This window comes from Macrosteles quadrilineatus, unplaced genomic scaffold (assembly GCF_028750875.1).
Source record: "Macrosteles quadrilineatus isolate MER2022 unplaced genomic scaffold, UCM_ALF_1.0 Scaffold_1__1_contigs__length_201487025, whole genome shotgun sequence".
NCBI classification, from domain to species: Eukaryota; Metazoa; Arthropoda; class Insecta; order Hemiptera; family Cicadellidae; genus Macrosteles; species Macrosteles quadrilineatus.
In genome coordinates this window covers 178,133,157-178,150,272 of record NW_026542594.1, presented here as the reverse complement: position 1 = coordinate 178,150,272, position 17,116 = coordinate 178,133,157, and the positions used below count along the sequence as shown (strand labels likewise).

At 32.0% G+C, this 17,116-nt stretch overlaps 1 protein-coding gene across 7 annotated transcripts in view; it reads right to left on the bottom strand.

Moving 5' to 3' along the window:
* Nucleotides 1-3,868: 3,868 nt before the first annotated feature.
* LOC128990690 (calcium-activated potassium channel slowpoke-like) overlaps nucleotides 3,869-17,116 on the bottom strand; it is a 164,284-nt gene continuing 151,036 nt past the window's right edge. For 6 of the 7 annotated variants that reach the window (XM_054413262.1, XM_054413237.1, XM_054413254.1 and 3 more), the window contains 3 exons: nucleotides 15,664-15,819; nucleotides 14,870-14,963; nucleotides 3,869-8,031 (listed from right to left, as the gene is read on the bottom strand). In XM_054413262.1, coding sequence (XP_054269237.1) covers nucleotides 7,954-8,031; nucleotides 14,870-14,963; nucleotides 15,664-15,819 — 328 coding nt within the window. In that variant the 3' untranslated portion in view covers nucleotides 3,869-7,953. Of the gene's footprint in view, nucleotides 8,032-13,239; nucleotides 13,292-14,869; nucleotides 14,964-15,663; nucleotides 15,820-17,116 lie in introns of all 7 variants that reach the window. The other variant, XM_054413220.1, reaches the window with a different exon arrangement.

The window sequence follows — 17,116 nt, the reverse complement described above, 5'->3', positions numbered from 1 at the left end:
AAACAAAGACATATGATCAGCTGTTGACTAAAGAAATAGCTGATAGCATTATTCCACAGATATTAGAACAGAAACAGTATGGATCATAAATATAATCAAGTGACGACACTAGCTTGAGGTCCGTTACGTAGGAAGTGGCAAAGGAAGTAGTAAAGGTGAGCAGTCTAGATTGTGGAAACTGTTATGAAGATTAGATTAAGGTATCTGCAATCCTAAAATTCTATGAGAAGGGAGGAAAGCAGGTCCGCGACGTAGGAAGTGTCAGACGTGACCAATTAACATGGTTGAGGTCTCAAATTTAAGGTATGCACACAGATTTGCCACCAAGCATCGGCATGTATTTATTTATAACTAGAGGTCGTCCAGTGGTCGAAACTCGACCATAAAAAATATGACAGTTGGATTTTTTTAGCTAGAAGTGGTTGAAGTATGGTGTAATATCTTTGCATTGCAGATGAACCTTTTTGGCTGTAGGCTGTAGTGAGTGCGATCCATCGACGTATACAACCTAACATCGATGGTGTTAGGTTATATCTTTGTTATATACATCGAAGGTGCGATCATTTGTTTAATGTTCACATGTCAATTTTTGAGGTCAAATCAATAAAAACAAACTGGCATGTCGTCAATCAGGGACAATATTGTATTATTTACGAAAGAAATTTCATTTAAGATCAAATGAATTAATTTAGTATGTGTCATTGTCTGATTTATTAGAAAACATTCAGTATTTAGGCTACTGCATTTTATAAACCAAACTTGAATCTTGCTTCCTTGGCCTATCGTACAACGTTTTCCGAATCGTATATCATCATTATGTCCCAACAGTTTATTATGTGTATCCCAGTCAAAGCAACTACATTATCCTATTAATATAATGATCAACATTAATTTTGCAAGAAGATTCAATATTGTAATATCTGCTCATGTAAATTAATTATTTTCAAAGCAACCATCACTTAATTTGGAGGAAATTTAAATAACAATTTGTTCATTAGTTGATTTGGAATAAGGAATCATGTCTCTATTTCACAGTAAATATTCTCTAATGATTAGCTAATGACAAAGTGATTCATCAAATTCCAAGAATATATTATGCCAGTTTGTTTGTTTTGATTTAACCTCGCATTAAAAAGGTTCATCTTCAAAGATATTCCACCACAGCTTCCACTTCTAGCTAAAAAATCCAATTGCACTGTACAGACTTCTATATTTTTCACCCCACACTGTAAATAAAACATGTGATTGGAATTTGTTTTGATTTTCTGTTTATATTTTGTTGTTATTTCGTCACCAGCATAGCAACCCATAAAGCCCATGTTAATTTTTTGTTAATTTCAAATTCATTTTTTGTGTTTATCTTTGAGCCTATTTTAATTGATAAAGGGATTCTGCACACCTACAGGAAAATATCTTTCTAACAGTATGCGTAGATATTCCCTACGATGTACACGAGCTGAGAAAAAAGGTTTTAAAGAAACTTGCTTGCCTATTAATATATAGATAGATAGATACCACTCAGGTTATACGTAAACTAAATTTGCTCTCCATGTATTTCTTATGGGAGTTAGGTTTGGATTCTCTTTGCTGAGTTCGTTTGGCTCTTCTACCTGAACGATCTTCATGATTGAGGTCTCAAATTGAAGGTACACACGCACAGATTTGCCATCAAGTATCGGCATATAATTATCTCCAGTATCGGTCGGTTTATATTTAAACGAAAATTGCTCCCCATGTATTTCTTAGGGGAGTTAAATTTGGTTTCTCTTTGCCGAGTTCGTTTTGCTCTTCTACCCGACCGATTTTCCTGATTGATGTCTCAAATTGAAGGTATGCACACACAGATTTACCATCAAGCATCGACATGTATTTATCTATAATCTCACTCAGGTTATACGTAAACAAAATTTGCTCTCCATGTATTTCTTATGAAAGTTAAATTTTGTTTCTCTTTTCCCAGTTCGTTTGGCTCTAAGGCCCGACCGATTTTCATGATTGAGGTCTTAATTGAAAGTATGCACGCACAGATTTGCCAGCAAGCGTTGGCATATATTTATCTACCCCTCTCGGCTTAGACGTAAACAAAATTTGCTCACCATGTATTTCTTATGGGAGTTAGATTTGGTTTTTCTTTGCTGAGTTCGTTTAGCTATTCTACCCGACCGATTTTCATGATTGAGGTCTCAAATTGAAGGTATGCAAGCACAAATTTGCCATCAAGCATCAGCATACACAGATTCCACATCAAGCGTCGGCATATATTTATCTATAATCCCTCTTGGCTTAGACGTAAACAAAATTTGCTCACCATGTATTTCTTATGGGAGTTAGATTTGGTTTTTCTTTGCTGAGTTCGTTTAGCTATTCTACCCGACCGATTTTCACGATTGAGGTCTCAAATTGAAGGTATGCAAGCACAAATTTGCCATAAGCATCAGCATACACAGATTTCACATCAAGCGTCGACATTTATTTATATATAATCCCATTTGGCTTATACATAAATGATATTTCCTTCCCATGCATTTGTTACGGGAGTTAAATTTGGTTTTTCTTTTCCAAGTTCGTTTGGCTCTTCTATCTGATAGATTTTCATGATTGAGGTCTCAAATTGAAGTCATGCACGCAAAGATTTCACATCAAGCTTCGGTATATACTTACTTACCTACTGTATTATTCGACTAAAAAAACAATTTGATTAAATTTCTAATTCTTACATCAATTTAAGATGTATTTCACCATTTATAATTATATAATCCTATATATTTTGGTCTAAGATCTTTCAGTGAAATATCGGCTTTTATTTAAGCAATTAAGATACTGTATTACTCAATCAAACATCATAAATTAAATTTTTTCTCAGAAATATTATATCTATTTTAACTCTGCGGAGCAGCATGGGTCCTCTACGTGTTTATGTTAATGTGATCAAGATTCCTTTCTTTAAAATATTTGTTTCTCATTAATTTAAAAGTTTTTCTCATAATTCACCTAGAGAAAGAACGCCTTGGACAAGTAGGTATCAATAAAGGCCTGGAGGCTCAACAGTTAGTAGGACTGCTGTGGGTGGACACGGTCATACCGATGATGATGGAGGGTGAGGACAATTGGACCTGTGTGTCACATTACATCCAGAGTATTCTCCGCACCAAGAAGCTCGACCTTGACCGGGATGCGGTGTAGGTCATAAAGAATCTAAATGCTAGAAATGGCGAGAGCCCTGAGGGCTTAGGTGACATGTTTGCCTGATTTGAAATAATGTGACAAACAATTCTAGGTCTGAGTCCAACAGAGTAGAGGGGTTTTTTAGTGAGTAGTCCGTGATAAATTCAGGAGTCTCACACTACTGGCTGGCTACCTGTGTGCGTAAAAGATTTTCCATCCTCTCCCGAAAAAAAGCTTCCTTTATTAAATTTCTGGTACACCCACCAAGTTATGAACAGTTTAGGTAGTTTGATGAGTTTTCTAAAGTCAGTTGTGTTTGTAAAACAAAACATGACTTTTTTACTTATTATCCTCAATTAATCTAATTCAGGCCTTGCTTTAATCCAAGAATAAATTATTGCCTCTTGCCTCTTGATGATCTTAAAAATATTCATGACTCAAATCAAGGGAAAAAGTCATTCTTTAATGGATGATAAAAAAGTCAGAGTTATTCACGTCTCTTCTTAAATATTAATTATGGATAACAAGAATCCTAACCGAATGACATAAACTTCAACTTCTACAACAGATCGTTATATCACACCTCTGGTTTTATCATGCCGACATGGAAGCAGACCAAAATACAAAGTAAAGCTCTAACTATATCCAGTTCCAATTAATTTGTAAGTCTTATTGATTTAGGTAGGTCTAATAAAACAATTAATAATGTATAAACATGAGTATAATATCTTATTCAGTAACAAATTTTAGAAGAGAAATAAAAACTATAACTAAATGGAAACAATACAAATTCCAACCATGAAATATACTCTTTGATTTCATCTAGACATTTTAATAATGTGTTAACGTTTCTATCCATGATGATTTAAAATTAATAAACGTTATGTGCTCAGCAACTTTAAAATGTAAAGTTAACAGCAGGAAAAATATAGCGTATATTGTGAGAGTCGATGAAAAGTACAAATGTATGAAATAGTAAGGCTACAATATTTCCCTTATTTTTTGGGAAGTGCAATATCTCATAAGCAATTGATTTGTACAGAATTTAGTTTTTTGTCAATTCTAGAAAAGATTTTAAAGAGGTTCTACAAATATCAACAATATTGGCTGGTCAAATACAGTACTACGTGTTCTTTGATTAAGCGTGTGCCCAAAATAGGCTAAATTTTTATCATTAACATGTTTTAAACAGGCAACATAACAAAGCTTCTTATCATACAGTGTTCACATATGATGGAACTATGACTTTGAATGAGGATATCTTACTTTAATGGCAATGACATCAATAAAATGTTTCATTAACATTGTTAGAAATGCTTTAGTGTTTAGTTCCTTTAGCTTTGTTAACCATTAAACATGAAAAAGTTAGTAAATTATATCAATTTGTTTTCATTTTACCATTTTAGCCATAAACTTTAATAATGACTTGTGACAATTTGATTTTCTAAGGAATTTTATATCTTTATCTTAGCCGAAATATTTTTAACGCTCCTGCAGTAATTATTTTACAGCTGTTAGAAACTGCTGGGATGAACAAACATTGGATTACATCTGCTAAAATTTCTCACGGTTCAGAGGGTATTTTTTTTTTAATTTTACTTCAACGCGTTGTTTTCTAAAAGGCGATTGATTTATCCTGTATTTCATTAATTTTACTTTAAAATTAAATAAATTGTTGGTAAAACATTAAATACATTATTGAAATGCTGAAGAAATATGGCAAAGATAACTCCCTAGTTTAAGACAAAGCCAGCTTTGTCAGTTGCAAGTAATTATTCAGCGTACGAACCATAATAGACTAATTAAATCTCAACATTTTAAATAACCTCTTTTTTATTTGACTAATCATTATTTTATGGATTGGCAACAAGTTAATCTATCTCGATTTATGAGCATCAATGGTCAAAAAAATATACAAACCGATAAAATACTACAGTGGATGAAAAATAGAATTTTATTTTACACTTAAAACTATTGATGAGTGATCGATCGAATGATTATTTATTTGAAACAAGACACAAAGGTGAAGCAATGATACAATATATACATCTTACGAGTTTAGAACATTCAACATTTGTCTTTTGTTAGGGTTTGCTAACGAGTGAGGTGTAGCTATAATACAGCTAATGGAGCGAACCACTTTTAAATCGTATTGAGAAAAATTAAAAGTGAAAATATCACTTCCATAGGCATTGCGGGTGGAAAAGTAGCATAACGTGAATATACTCTACAATGGCAGAAAAGCCTAACTTTGTACTAGGATTTAATAGTAAATTATAAAATTTTAAGCGTATTTCTATGCTAAAATCTCAAACGGAACTAGATTAACGGTAAGTGTATGAATCTTAACGGCGTTGGGACTACTCGGGATTTTTACTTTTAAAAGTGCTTCGTTATTACAAATTCAATTTTACGAATATAAACATTTATAAACAGCAGAATAAAATCTACAAAGCTCGATTTCAACAACAGTGCATGTAATTAAACAACAGTTTGAATCATTTTCATTAACCCACAACTTAAATTGTAAATCACTTGCACATTATAACATACATTTATCAACAAATAAGTTCACTTGTGTTAAAACTCAGTAATAACAAATCTAATTCGACCAACAAATTAACTCACAAACATATACACTTTCAAGAGGTGATATTTCTTAAATACTTACCGGTAGTGTAATTAAATTAGTATTTTTTTTTAGATTTTAGAAAAGTTAGCACCTTACAGCATCTACTTAAACTTAATATAACCTAATGTTTGATCCACAATTACTAATGAATAATTAAAGCCTAAAACTCCGAGGTATAAAAAATCTTGTTCTTATAATCTCATTTTGTTCTTCAAAATGTTTCCGTATAACTTACAAAACTGAACCTGGAATCTATTATAATTAGTGGCACATTTAAGTTGAAAAGGAGCTTAGTAACTAAAGCACCTCCTCAATAAATAAGCAATGCTTACATTGATCTGAATTTCAGAATTATAAATTTTCTCTCAACAGTATTTAAAAAAATTATGTAAAGAAAATCTTTTGGTGATCCCCATACACTATCTTAACCTACACTAACACCTGGTTTACACTAACCTCTGTCTTTATCATGTGTGGGTCTTATCTAATATGCCTCTTTTAAAATTATCAACTAATTTCTTTATAATTTTGATACTCATAGCATTACTTTGAGTGTGTGAGAGAGTCCTGTAATCCCTCTTGGACAATAATTTGTCACATAGCATTTCGATTAGAATACTAATGTTAAAGTAATAACTTGTAATAGTTTTGAATTTGATTTTTTTTTTTTTACGTTACTAGAGCGTGAAAATTGACTTTTATTTACTTGGAATTAGTGTTGTTATACATATCTGAGTGTAAAGGCTGGGAAGAAACGTGTTAAATTTCTCTCTCCAAAGAAAATATAATTATGGATGTGCCACTAATCATACATGTAGACATTCGAGAATAATACTCAAAAAACTCCAATAAACTCAAAACTAAAATTTATGGAAATTCAATCACAAAATAAAAACTCAACACATGCTCAATTTATTTTATTTACGCTCACCATAAACTTGAAAGTTAAACAAAATCCCAAAACCTGAGGAAATAGAAATGTTGATTGTTGGTGAAGGCAATATGTCTAAGGTACCTTAGGCCTTAAAACAAATAACAATTACAACCTGAAGCGTGTATGAGGACGAGCGAAATTTGACGGTTTGTGTCTCACATAAGATACATCAGAACACTTCGAATCGAGTGAATTTCAATGGTGATCCTAAACAGGTCGGACCGATTCTGATAAAAAATTGTGCAATATCGAATGTAAAAAATGTAAAACAATCTGTACATTGTGTGTTTTGCAAAACGATTTACAAAAGGAATGTTCGTTTCGAAAATGGTGTTCTAGTATCTATTTGACAGCTTCTCGAGGTGGATGAGTAGATTCACAAGGCACTGTCCCACAAACGTCACCTTCGCCCGAACTCACACTCACAAAGCGCTTTCTTGGAAAGTCCGTTAACAATCGTAACAACTCTACACTTTACACTTGTGTCTATGGTTTGACTGTTTCTGTAGTGCTCTCGCTTCCCTTTGCGTCATCCTTTCCTACCGTCGAAGGAGGGGGGGGGGGGGGACAGCATATAGGCTGTATATGTTTGTAAAAAAATATAAGCCTTGTCTTGCCATTAAATTATCACAGATATTTTAGTGTGATATTTTTTAAACTGGTAATTTTGCATTCAGGTAGATGATTAAGTTAGTGATTCAATTTAATTGAAAGTTAAATGGTTAAAATAGTGAAATATTTTTTATTGTGCTTGAAAATGTGAACTGCCTTGATGTGCACATGCAATCTTAATATGTACCAATTAATTCAGTGTTTTAGTTGGGCTGTGGTTCAAAATATATGCAGTATATGTAACGACAATTTTAGAGACCTTGGTCCCAAAAACTATTTAAACTAATTAAAAGGTTCACAGCCTGTGATCAAATAACAGGTAACCAAATAATCATGTTCTAAGCCTAAAAGCTAAAATCAATAGATAAATAAATAATAATTATTATTAAGTAATAATATTAATTAATAAATAATTTAGTCTTTAAATTTGTGATTTGGTTAGGTTACTTTTAAGGCTCTTGCAAAACTACAAAACCTTAAGGAGAAATTTTAAAGCCGATACAAAAGTTGACAGGGAGGGGGAGGGATGACGCGGAATGGTGGGACCGTGGCGACGGGTCGTCTAGATGTAAGAGTACGGTCCGTCAGTGAGAGCACTACACAGCAACAGTCAGGAGTTCTCCTCCTTGCCTCGGTTACTGGCTGGCTTGTACTCAAGGCCGGGGTCAAACTGCATAAGCACAAATACCTGCGCAAACAAAACTTACGATTATAAAACAGAATAATTACAGCTTTTGGTCGTGCATTAGTTGCGCCAAAGGGTTCCTTAATTGCGCCAAGCGCTCAAAGGGTCCCAAAAAACAATTCAGGAATACCCGACTACCTGACTCAGATCAGTTGGCGCAATTATGCCCGCCCACAGCCTTTCAAGGGGTAGAGTTTCAATAGACAGTTCTCCTCGTGTTAGTTTTATAGATTGGCGGACCAACAGCCTAAATGGCTCTCGCTAATTAGTAAGTCTATGGCTTACTTTGTAAAACTAAATGAGGCTTTTCATGAAAGAGAGTTTTAATTGACAATTGAGACCCCTATAGTCAGTGTTCAAAATAAGTGAGCTAATAGCATAAGTCTTCTCTGAATCACAATTCACAGCATTGCATAAAAAATTAAATTTGATGATTGGAAGAATTTGAACTCCCCCAACTAGACTAGTTACAAATGGTAAATGGAAAAAAAACTGATTAAAGTCCATTAGAGAGTACAAGAAAAATATTTATGAACGGATAAGTTACCAAGTCATTGAATACCTACTCATTTTAAATTTTCACAGCAGAAGATATCACATTAACCTTTTTTGAGTGTTTTGGTCAGCTAAATCAATAACAGAACGACTTAGCCCATCAGGCCAGGATATAGCAAAAAAAACGGGAGTTTTGTATGAAATTTTATATAAAAAAGTCTGCTGTAAATTCCAAATAAATTATAATGTCAATGGGAAATTTTAAATTGTAAATGAAATTGATTGGGTGATATGCCAATGACAATGATGTTATTCTGCCATCAACTGTATTGAAAATTGAAAGTAAATTTTAAGTTTAGAACTAAGACTAATAAAAAAAAACAGAGTTTTAAAAAAGTATAATGACGTTGGGTTTTAACATGTTATATTATTTAATTGGACTTTTATAGTCCTGAATCTACCTGAATTTGTAGTCATGGACTACAAAATGTTTACGATGTTTCTCATGAAACATATGTTCCTTATTGTGTTTTGTAAAATTAGTACTTAAGATTTAGAATTTGGATTCGAGGTTTAAGATTCCTGGATTTTACCAGCAACAAATGAAAACCAAAAACCAAGATTGGATTCTAAATTGTCTATTTAGAATGCAAAACCTGTATTTTCGCCAAATTAATATTGATCAATTTGATTGTCATTGTCGTATTTGATTTCACCAATTAAATGTAAGAAGTATTTTATCACAAACTTAGAACTTATAAAATAAAATAGACCTGCAACAGCAATTTTTAATGAAATGTATAATTAAATTTACAAGTTCAACAAGGCCAATATAAAATTATTTTATTTTATTCTTTAGCTCTTTCAGAAACTAGGTTTCCATCTTCAGGCACTAGTACACTATTGGCCTTGTTGAACATGTAAATTTAATTATACATTTCATTATTAATTGCCAATATCTCCAATATAAGTTAAAAAATTTTAAATTTTTTCATTAAGACTAGTGTTTTAGTCAAATCTACTTTTAAGAAATTCGTAGATACAGTATATTGCAATCCAATTGATTTTTTGTTAATGTGTTAGTTTAAGCAAAGTTTTTTCTCTAGTTTTTTTTTCTACAGCTTAAAGCTTAAAGTTCAATAAATCAATGAGTCTATTCATGAAAAAGCTTTGAAATAGGCCTATATATCACAAATTAGATTTTTACCCAATAATATTTTCTCCTTATTAACGTTGCAAAACAATTTAATTTAGTAATGAGAGAAGAAGTTTAGTAGTGTTTTCAGGAAATTACTTTAGTGTAAAAGTAATAATTAGTTTTAGATCATCATACAAATTTAAATCTCTTGTTTAAGACAAAAGTACTATGTAGGAAAAAAACAAGTAAAAAAACTACGCTTTTATTTTTTTACAAACTTGTCACCTATAATCTTTTTATAATCTTAAAGGTTGGAGTGTATATATTTTGTTGTAAATATTTCTTCTTTAATTGATTGCTGAAATGGTTATGTACATTTAAATTATTGACAAAGCTGGTACTAATTATAATTGATTATTAGATAAGTTAATTTTTGTAACAAATATTATTTTACTGCTAACAACATGTAACATTACCATGCTTTAGATCCAATCAGTTATTTACGTTGATTCATTAAACATACAGCAGTTATTTTACATAGACAAAATTTGCTCAAACTTGTATCCGTTATATTGTATTGCCCATTTAATTAATGGTTAATTAGGTTTTAATCGGTAAAAATTTGTCAAATGTATTAATTTTCTATAATTTGGTATTCAAAATAATGTCACTTCTACGTTTGGTGACAGAGCATAGAAAATCAACAAATAATTAATAATTTATGTTGTTATGCATATAACCTTTATGAGCATATAACGTTAATATTTTTAATGCCACATGCCTCTTAGCAATTGCATAACTACATCAGGCGCTAACCTATTTTCTCGACTACAAGACATAAAAATTGAATTACACTAACTACAAATGTCAAGTCAATCAATCATTTGCGTAGGAATAACATTAAATTTATCTTTTCCCAACAAACATTTCAATGATAGTAGTGTTCCATAACATACAAGGTCCTAGATTTGAAGGACTGTTTATTAGATAACAGGCTTCCCTAAAAAGGAAGGAACACAGCTGGTACAAGAAACACCAACACGCAATATTTAGAATATTTCATATCAATTAAAGAATTTTCAACTAAGAAAGGTTATATATGGGGGGGCAACTGTCTTCCGGTTCCCTGTAACTGAATGTGAAATATTTTAATAGTATTTTCTAGAGCACATTGTTTGTGGTGTTTATTCGTTTATTATGCCAGGATGGACTATTTTCCAATCTGGTAAGCCTGCTATCTTATCAACCCTTGAAACATTTCTATGTTAGTGAGTGAGGGATAAGTTTAAGAGTATTGGATTTTGTAGGTTAATGGTTAACATTAGAAATGAGAAAATTAGTTATCATAAGAAAAGAACAAAGATAACAGATTATTAGGGTTGTTAGTATTGCTGAATAACATGTCTTAAGGATTGTCCATAGACTACAATTTCTCATGCAGTATATTTCAGTTATTTTCCTATTTTATATTTTACCAAAGTAATTTAAACAGGAATTTTTGGGGGGGGGAACTTCTTTAGGGAGAATTTGGGGGGGGGGATATTTTTTTGTTAGCTGTCATAATGAATGTAGAATTTTCTATAATCAGACTGAAAAACTTTTTCTAAGTAGCTCACTATCAACACCAACAACATTCTGCCATTTGTAACTAAGATTGCTTCTAAGATAAAACACACCTTATCAGACAATCCTTAATTATGTACTAGTGTCGACTTTTTTTATTCTGTGTTCGCTGACTTTTACTTGCTACATATGTTTTGGTGGTTCTTTAACACCACCATCGTCAGTCTTAGGCCTTTAAAAAGATCCACTTCTGGAGGTGTCGTCAGAATACGTTACAAACATTTAACACAAAACACAAAACGATTACAGATATGCCTATCAATGCACAAGAGTACATTGGCACGGGCAAGACTGGAAGTAAACTGAATCAGTTCAGGTTATGACGGACCGACGAGGTCTCTGGATTGTCGTCTGTTTTGTGCGTTTTTAACAGCTGATATTGGACTTTTGTTGTAGTGACTGAGAAGAGTGTTGAAAATATAATGGGATTCATAATTAATTAAGTGTTTTCACTCAAAAATTGCAAAATTGTGTGCTGTCCCTAGTTTTATTTATTTATATACCGGTATTCCAAACTCTTCCAAAGTATTTAATAAATTTCTTTTCACGCAGTAATGTAGAATTTCGAGACCATCATTTATATCCAGCATAAAAATTGGTTATTATTGTCAATAGTTTTGAATGGAAAACTCAATTATGAATCCCATTATATTTTCAACACTCTCCTCTGTCACTACAATTAGTCCTAACATCTGTTGAAAACTCAGACGACAATCCAGAGACCACGTCGGTCTGTCATAACCTGATTCAGTAGTTTACTTCCAGTCCTGCCCGCAGCAATGTCCTCGCATGAATTGATAGGCCTATCTGTAATCGTTTCGTGTTTTGTGTTAAATGTTTGTAACATATTCTGACGACACCTCCAGAAGTCGATCCTTTTGTAAGTCTGACGATGGTGTATGTTACATATGGAAGTCTAAATATGTTAAAGAACCGCCAAAACATATGTAGCAAGTAAAATACGACACTACCGTACATATATTATTAAGGATTGTCTGACAAGATGCGTTTCTACCACTATTAGTCATAAAAGGCAATCCTGGGGCTATCAAAATGAATTATAAAATTACTTCGTCACAAAAACCTTTTGTGCTAGTGGCAATTAAGGTATTTTGTGTATTGTGTATTTTGCCCGGCGATTTTTGTAGAAGGCAGCCTGGGAGTGGCGAGCAACAAATCTGCCCTATTTCGTGACTCTCTGCCTATAATTTTGAAACCTGATACTTTTTGTCAAAGTATTATTAATGCTCTTAAAGCTGTTTGAGTTCTTAAGCCCTTTAAAAATTAACGCCACCTAATATATTGTACAGTTACTATACTGTGTTGGAGTAGAGTAATTCACCGAGTATATTGAGCACATGTTGGCTGACAATACAGTTTCTAAATTGTAAATTGAAAAACTTCTAATTTGTCCGTTAGTTAGATATAATGATGTATTGTTAAATGACGTTTCCTATTAAACATTTAATATTGATTATCAGCAGGTTTGTTTTTCTTTACCTCAAGTTTACTAAATACTTTAAATGCTCGTTTTATGAGGTAAAGGGGAAATTGCCAGATACATTGGCAGGTGGAGGGTAGGTTTAAATAGATGGCAGCATAAATTGGGGGGGGACTACTCCTTTGGCTTGGGGGGGGGGGTTGCGCCTCTGGGTTTGGGGGGGATGGGCACCTCTGAATATAAGAGAGGCTATAATAACAATGCTGATAATTTAATGCTGAAACTCACAATATGGTCTCAGTTTAATATGAAATTTGGAGGGTTATCGTCAATTTATTTGTGAATAAATGATTATTCTTAGATATTTCTTAGGTACATTAAGTTTAAGCAATAAACAAAAATATTTTATGATAATTTATATTAGGCCTACTGGAAATATGAATCAAGGTTTATTAAAAAAACAACGCAATTTATGGACAATCCTTTCCATGCTTAAAACCAATATGAAATATACTTGAGCAATATGGTTGCTTCAGTTTTGTGTCGAACGGCAGCAAAACAAAGGCCTGAAAAATTGAAATTTAATCTTAAATACTTAAGTGCCATAAATATAGGTACAAAATCATAAGAATATGGCAAATATCAACTACGGTAGGCCTACTAACTTTCTTCGAAAATAAGTGTGAGTACAAAATAATTATTTCAGCTTTAGCAATTTAATTTTAAACAGTTTCAAGGTACTCACATATCCTATAAAGTTAAGAATATTGTACCATTTGTGGTGCATCGATTGTTTATGAATTTTATAGTAATTAACATTCAGTTTGAGTATATTAATTAAATTTAATTTCCTAGAGAGGGTCTACATTATAAAAAAATATATATGACGTGTAAAAAAAACTAGCAGAATTTCGCTACAACTCTACATAGCTATAATTGATTTTGGGCTACAAGAAGCAAAATTCAGAACCTACAAAGATATACAAAAAGAAAAATAGAGGCTAGCAATGCTAAACTACTTAAAGCATCTCTTATAACATTACTTTTCCCTCAAAAACTGCAGCAGACCTGCATAGTTAGTGAATTTTAATGCATCCCAGAATAATGAATGGCGATTTAACTTGTTTTGGTATAAAATAAATAAGTTTGACATTGCAAGATTTTTCTTAGTTGAAAATTTACAAAAAACATAAGTTGATTCATAAAATCCAGTTTGAAAACATAGAAAGGTTTTTATCTGCACTTCTCAGTTGTCATGACTAGTGGATACAATTAATCAATCATTTGTATATTTTTTTGTTAGAGTTTTAAGCTTAGTAATTTTTAAACGACCCACACAGTTGTATGTTTCTATATTATGTAAAAAAAAATTATGAATGTATTTGAACTGTTATGGAAGTGATGTAATAAGATATATATACTTCGGCTATACATTTTTTTATAAAATTATATAAACAGTCACTTTTCCATACATTTTATGGTTGAGAAGATGAATGTAAAATTTTAAAAATGATGTGGTCATATACAAAATTTGAGTGTTTTAGACCTACTTTTGTAGCCTACAAAGCTTCATTTCGATTACCGGTAAATAAGTGCTTGAGATAAAAATCTAGTAGGGTTTTGTAATATATTTTGATTGATAGGTATTTTATAAAAAGCTATTAGGTAGGCCTACTACTACAGCATTAGTAAAATAAATGTTACAAAATATGTAAATAGAATAAGGTTATACAAAATACAACTGTTAGGAGCTTTATACAAAATCAAAACTGGCACTACGGTACTAAAAACAGAAAAACTATGCTACTGAGGAAACACAAAATGCAACTGTTTTCTACTGGTAAAAATTAAAAGGTTTATAAATTGTTAAAGGGCATAATCAAAAAGCAAAGGCAGAAACCATATTGCTAGAACCGAAAAAAATTTTACAATATTTAATTTTTATTTATTTATTTACTTAGCCTTTAAGTTAAAATAAATGTGACAGAATAGAGTACAAATAACCTAATATGTCTCAGTGCTGTGACATGTAAAAATAAACAAACAATCTTACAATTATTTGCACAAAATTATACCGGTAACTGTTTTAAATTCCCAAAACTTACTTATAGAATTTATAAAAATATAAAGGCATGAAATATTACCTGATCTGTTGGTAATAGTGAAAAATCATCAGGTGGGTTTGTAATCACATATCGCTTTGATGAAGCATCACACGATGAACTTGTATCACGAAACCTTCAACAGAACAAATGAATCATTAAAATTATTCACAACCAATTGAATCTGCAGAGAGATATATAATCAATCGCCCTAGATTAAATAACTCCCTCACAGACAGACCATGCTTACGGACCAGCAGAAGAAAAATTTAAGGCATATTTTTTTATATTGCTTGAGTTTATTGATCTGTTCTTTTTTATGTCATGTAATTTTATAACTTAAAAAATATTTTTATAGACTATTATTTTTCCTCTGCTAGTACCTACCAAAGATCTCACTTGCAACTGGAAATGTGTATAAGGGTAGTGTTAAGGAGGTATTGACTTTTTTTTAAGTCATGAGTAAGGAGATTGATGTAGTTAGTAAAAGAGTAAGGTGAGTTCTCAGGTATTGATATTTATTTCACAAGGAGTAAGGGTTAGTAGGTAGGTTTTATTCCTTAAAAAGACTTGATTTTCTCAATTAAATGTGTTTATTTTATACCCTCCACCTTAGATGAAAATGTTTTGCAATCCCTATTTATTCAAGTTCTTGAACGTGAAATACATTCTCAAGCAAACTTATTTTTGGCCATTTATGTGAAAATACTATTTTGCCAAGTGAACAAATAATTTGTTTATCAAGCACATGTATGAAACTGCCAATGTTGGAAGAGGCTAAACAAGATAGGTTTGATGTATATCGACTAAAGATTATAAGCAGGCTGATCACTGACCTATACAGTCCGATGCATAGCATCCCATAAGTCTTGAGTGCCGCAACAAACAAGTCCCCGTACTTGCCAGCCTCACCGAACTGCGCCAGGGGTCCGTCGTACAGTGAGATCTGACCTACTCTGCAACGGTCTCGGTTCGACAAACTGTCTGACGTGCTGGAAAACAAACTTTAATATAATATTCATCCTCACAAGGGTTTGAACAATGAGTTTATAAACACCTTTGCAGACCCAACATTGAAAAGAGAAACAATCTTTTAACAGGTTAGCAGCCTTTTATAATCTTGCTCATCCTTTGGCCTGTTCTTAAAGAAAGGGGTGGGACAGTACGAAAGGTAAATAGAACTAGCAAGCTAACTGCACTGATAAACAATTGAAATCTAAATAACACATGAATCACAGTATAAAATGTGTCGTTTGAGCAATAACCAAATCAAATCCAGAACTGATCATAATAATTGTAACTATTGTGTATTAATTATTAACTAGTGTCCCTGTTGCTCGAAATCGAGCAATTGCCAAGTATTACAGGCGTTATTTTAAACGAATAACCGTCATAATTGTTGATGACATTAAAGGATTTGTCTCAAAGATTATGGAATACTCAAGATGTACATAACAGATCGATAATGAATGTCTTAATAATAATCTTGTATATATCTTATCATTTTTCAAAAACTGATCTTGTTTTTTAGTATTTTCTACAAATATCCTTACTCATAGCCAAATTAGGTTGTCCATAATAACGATTATAAATATAAAAAAAAAAACACATTGTTTCTATTTCTTCTCCTTGGTGGTGTTCTATGACTTTCCTATGTTTCCATACTTTGCAAATCGGCTCTTTCAATGATTACTAAGAAATGCAGCACAGTGTTAATTCAGTTTTCTTTTTAGTATATCAATTTATCCAGGTTCTTTTGCTTTTTCCCATTGTTATATTTACGCCAACCCAAATTCAAATATTAAATATTTCATTTCAACCAAGTAAGTAAATGTTTGTAGCAAACTATTAAATTAGAAAACTTTTTGACTGTTTAAAATTAACACATGTTCTTCTTCTCACTTTGAATTTCTGACAACAGCTGAAGTTTCATAACAATATTTTGTTTCCCATGTTAATCTTATGGAGAAATACGAAACTTTAAAGGGCCCCAGGGCCGCACCCTCTAATTATTTCGCTAAAAAGAAAGTTTCCTGCACATCTTCACGTTACGCTCTTTCCAATGACACCAAGAACATGTCAATCGGTTCAGTAGTTTCGGAGGAGTAATTGTCACAAAAAACCTGCTTGCGTATTAAATAAGTAAATAGATATCTTACAAGATACCAAAGATGGTATGATATATTCTTTGAAAATATGTAAAAAGACTTTTCTTCTAATCACTTTTGTTAAATTTATTAAGTTATGGAAACACTATATGGCCACACTGTATTACACTTCCAAGTATTA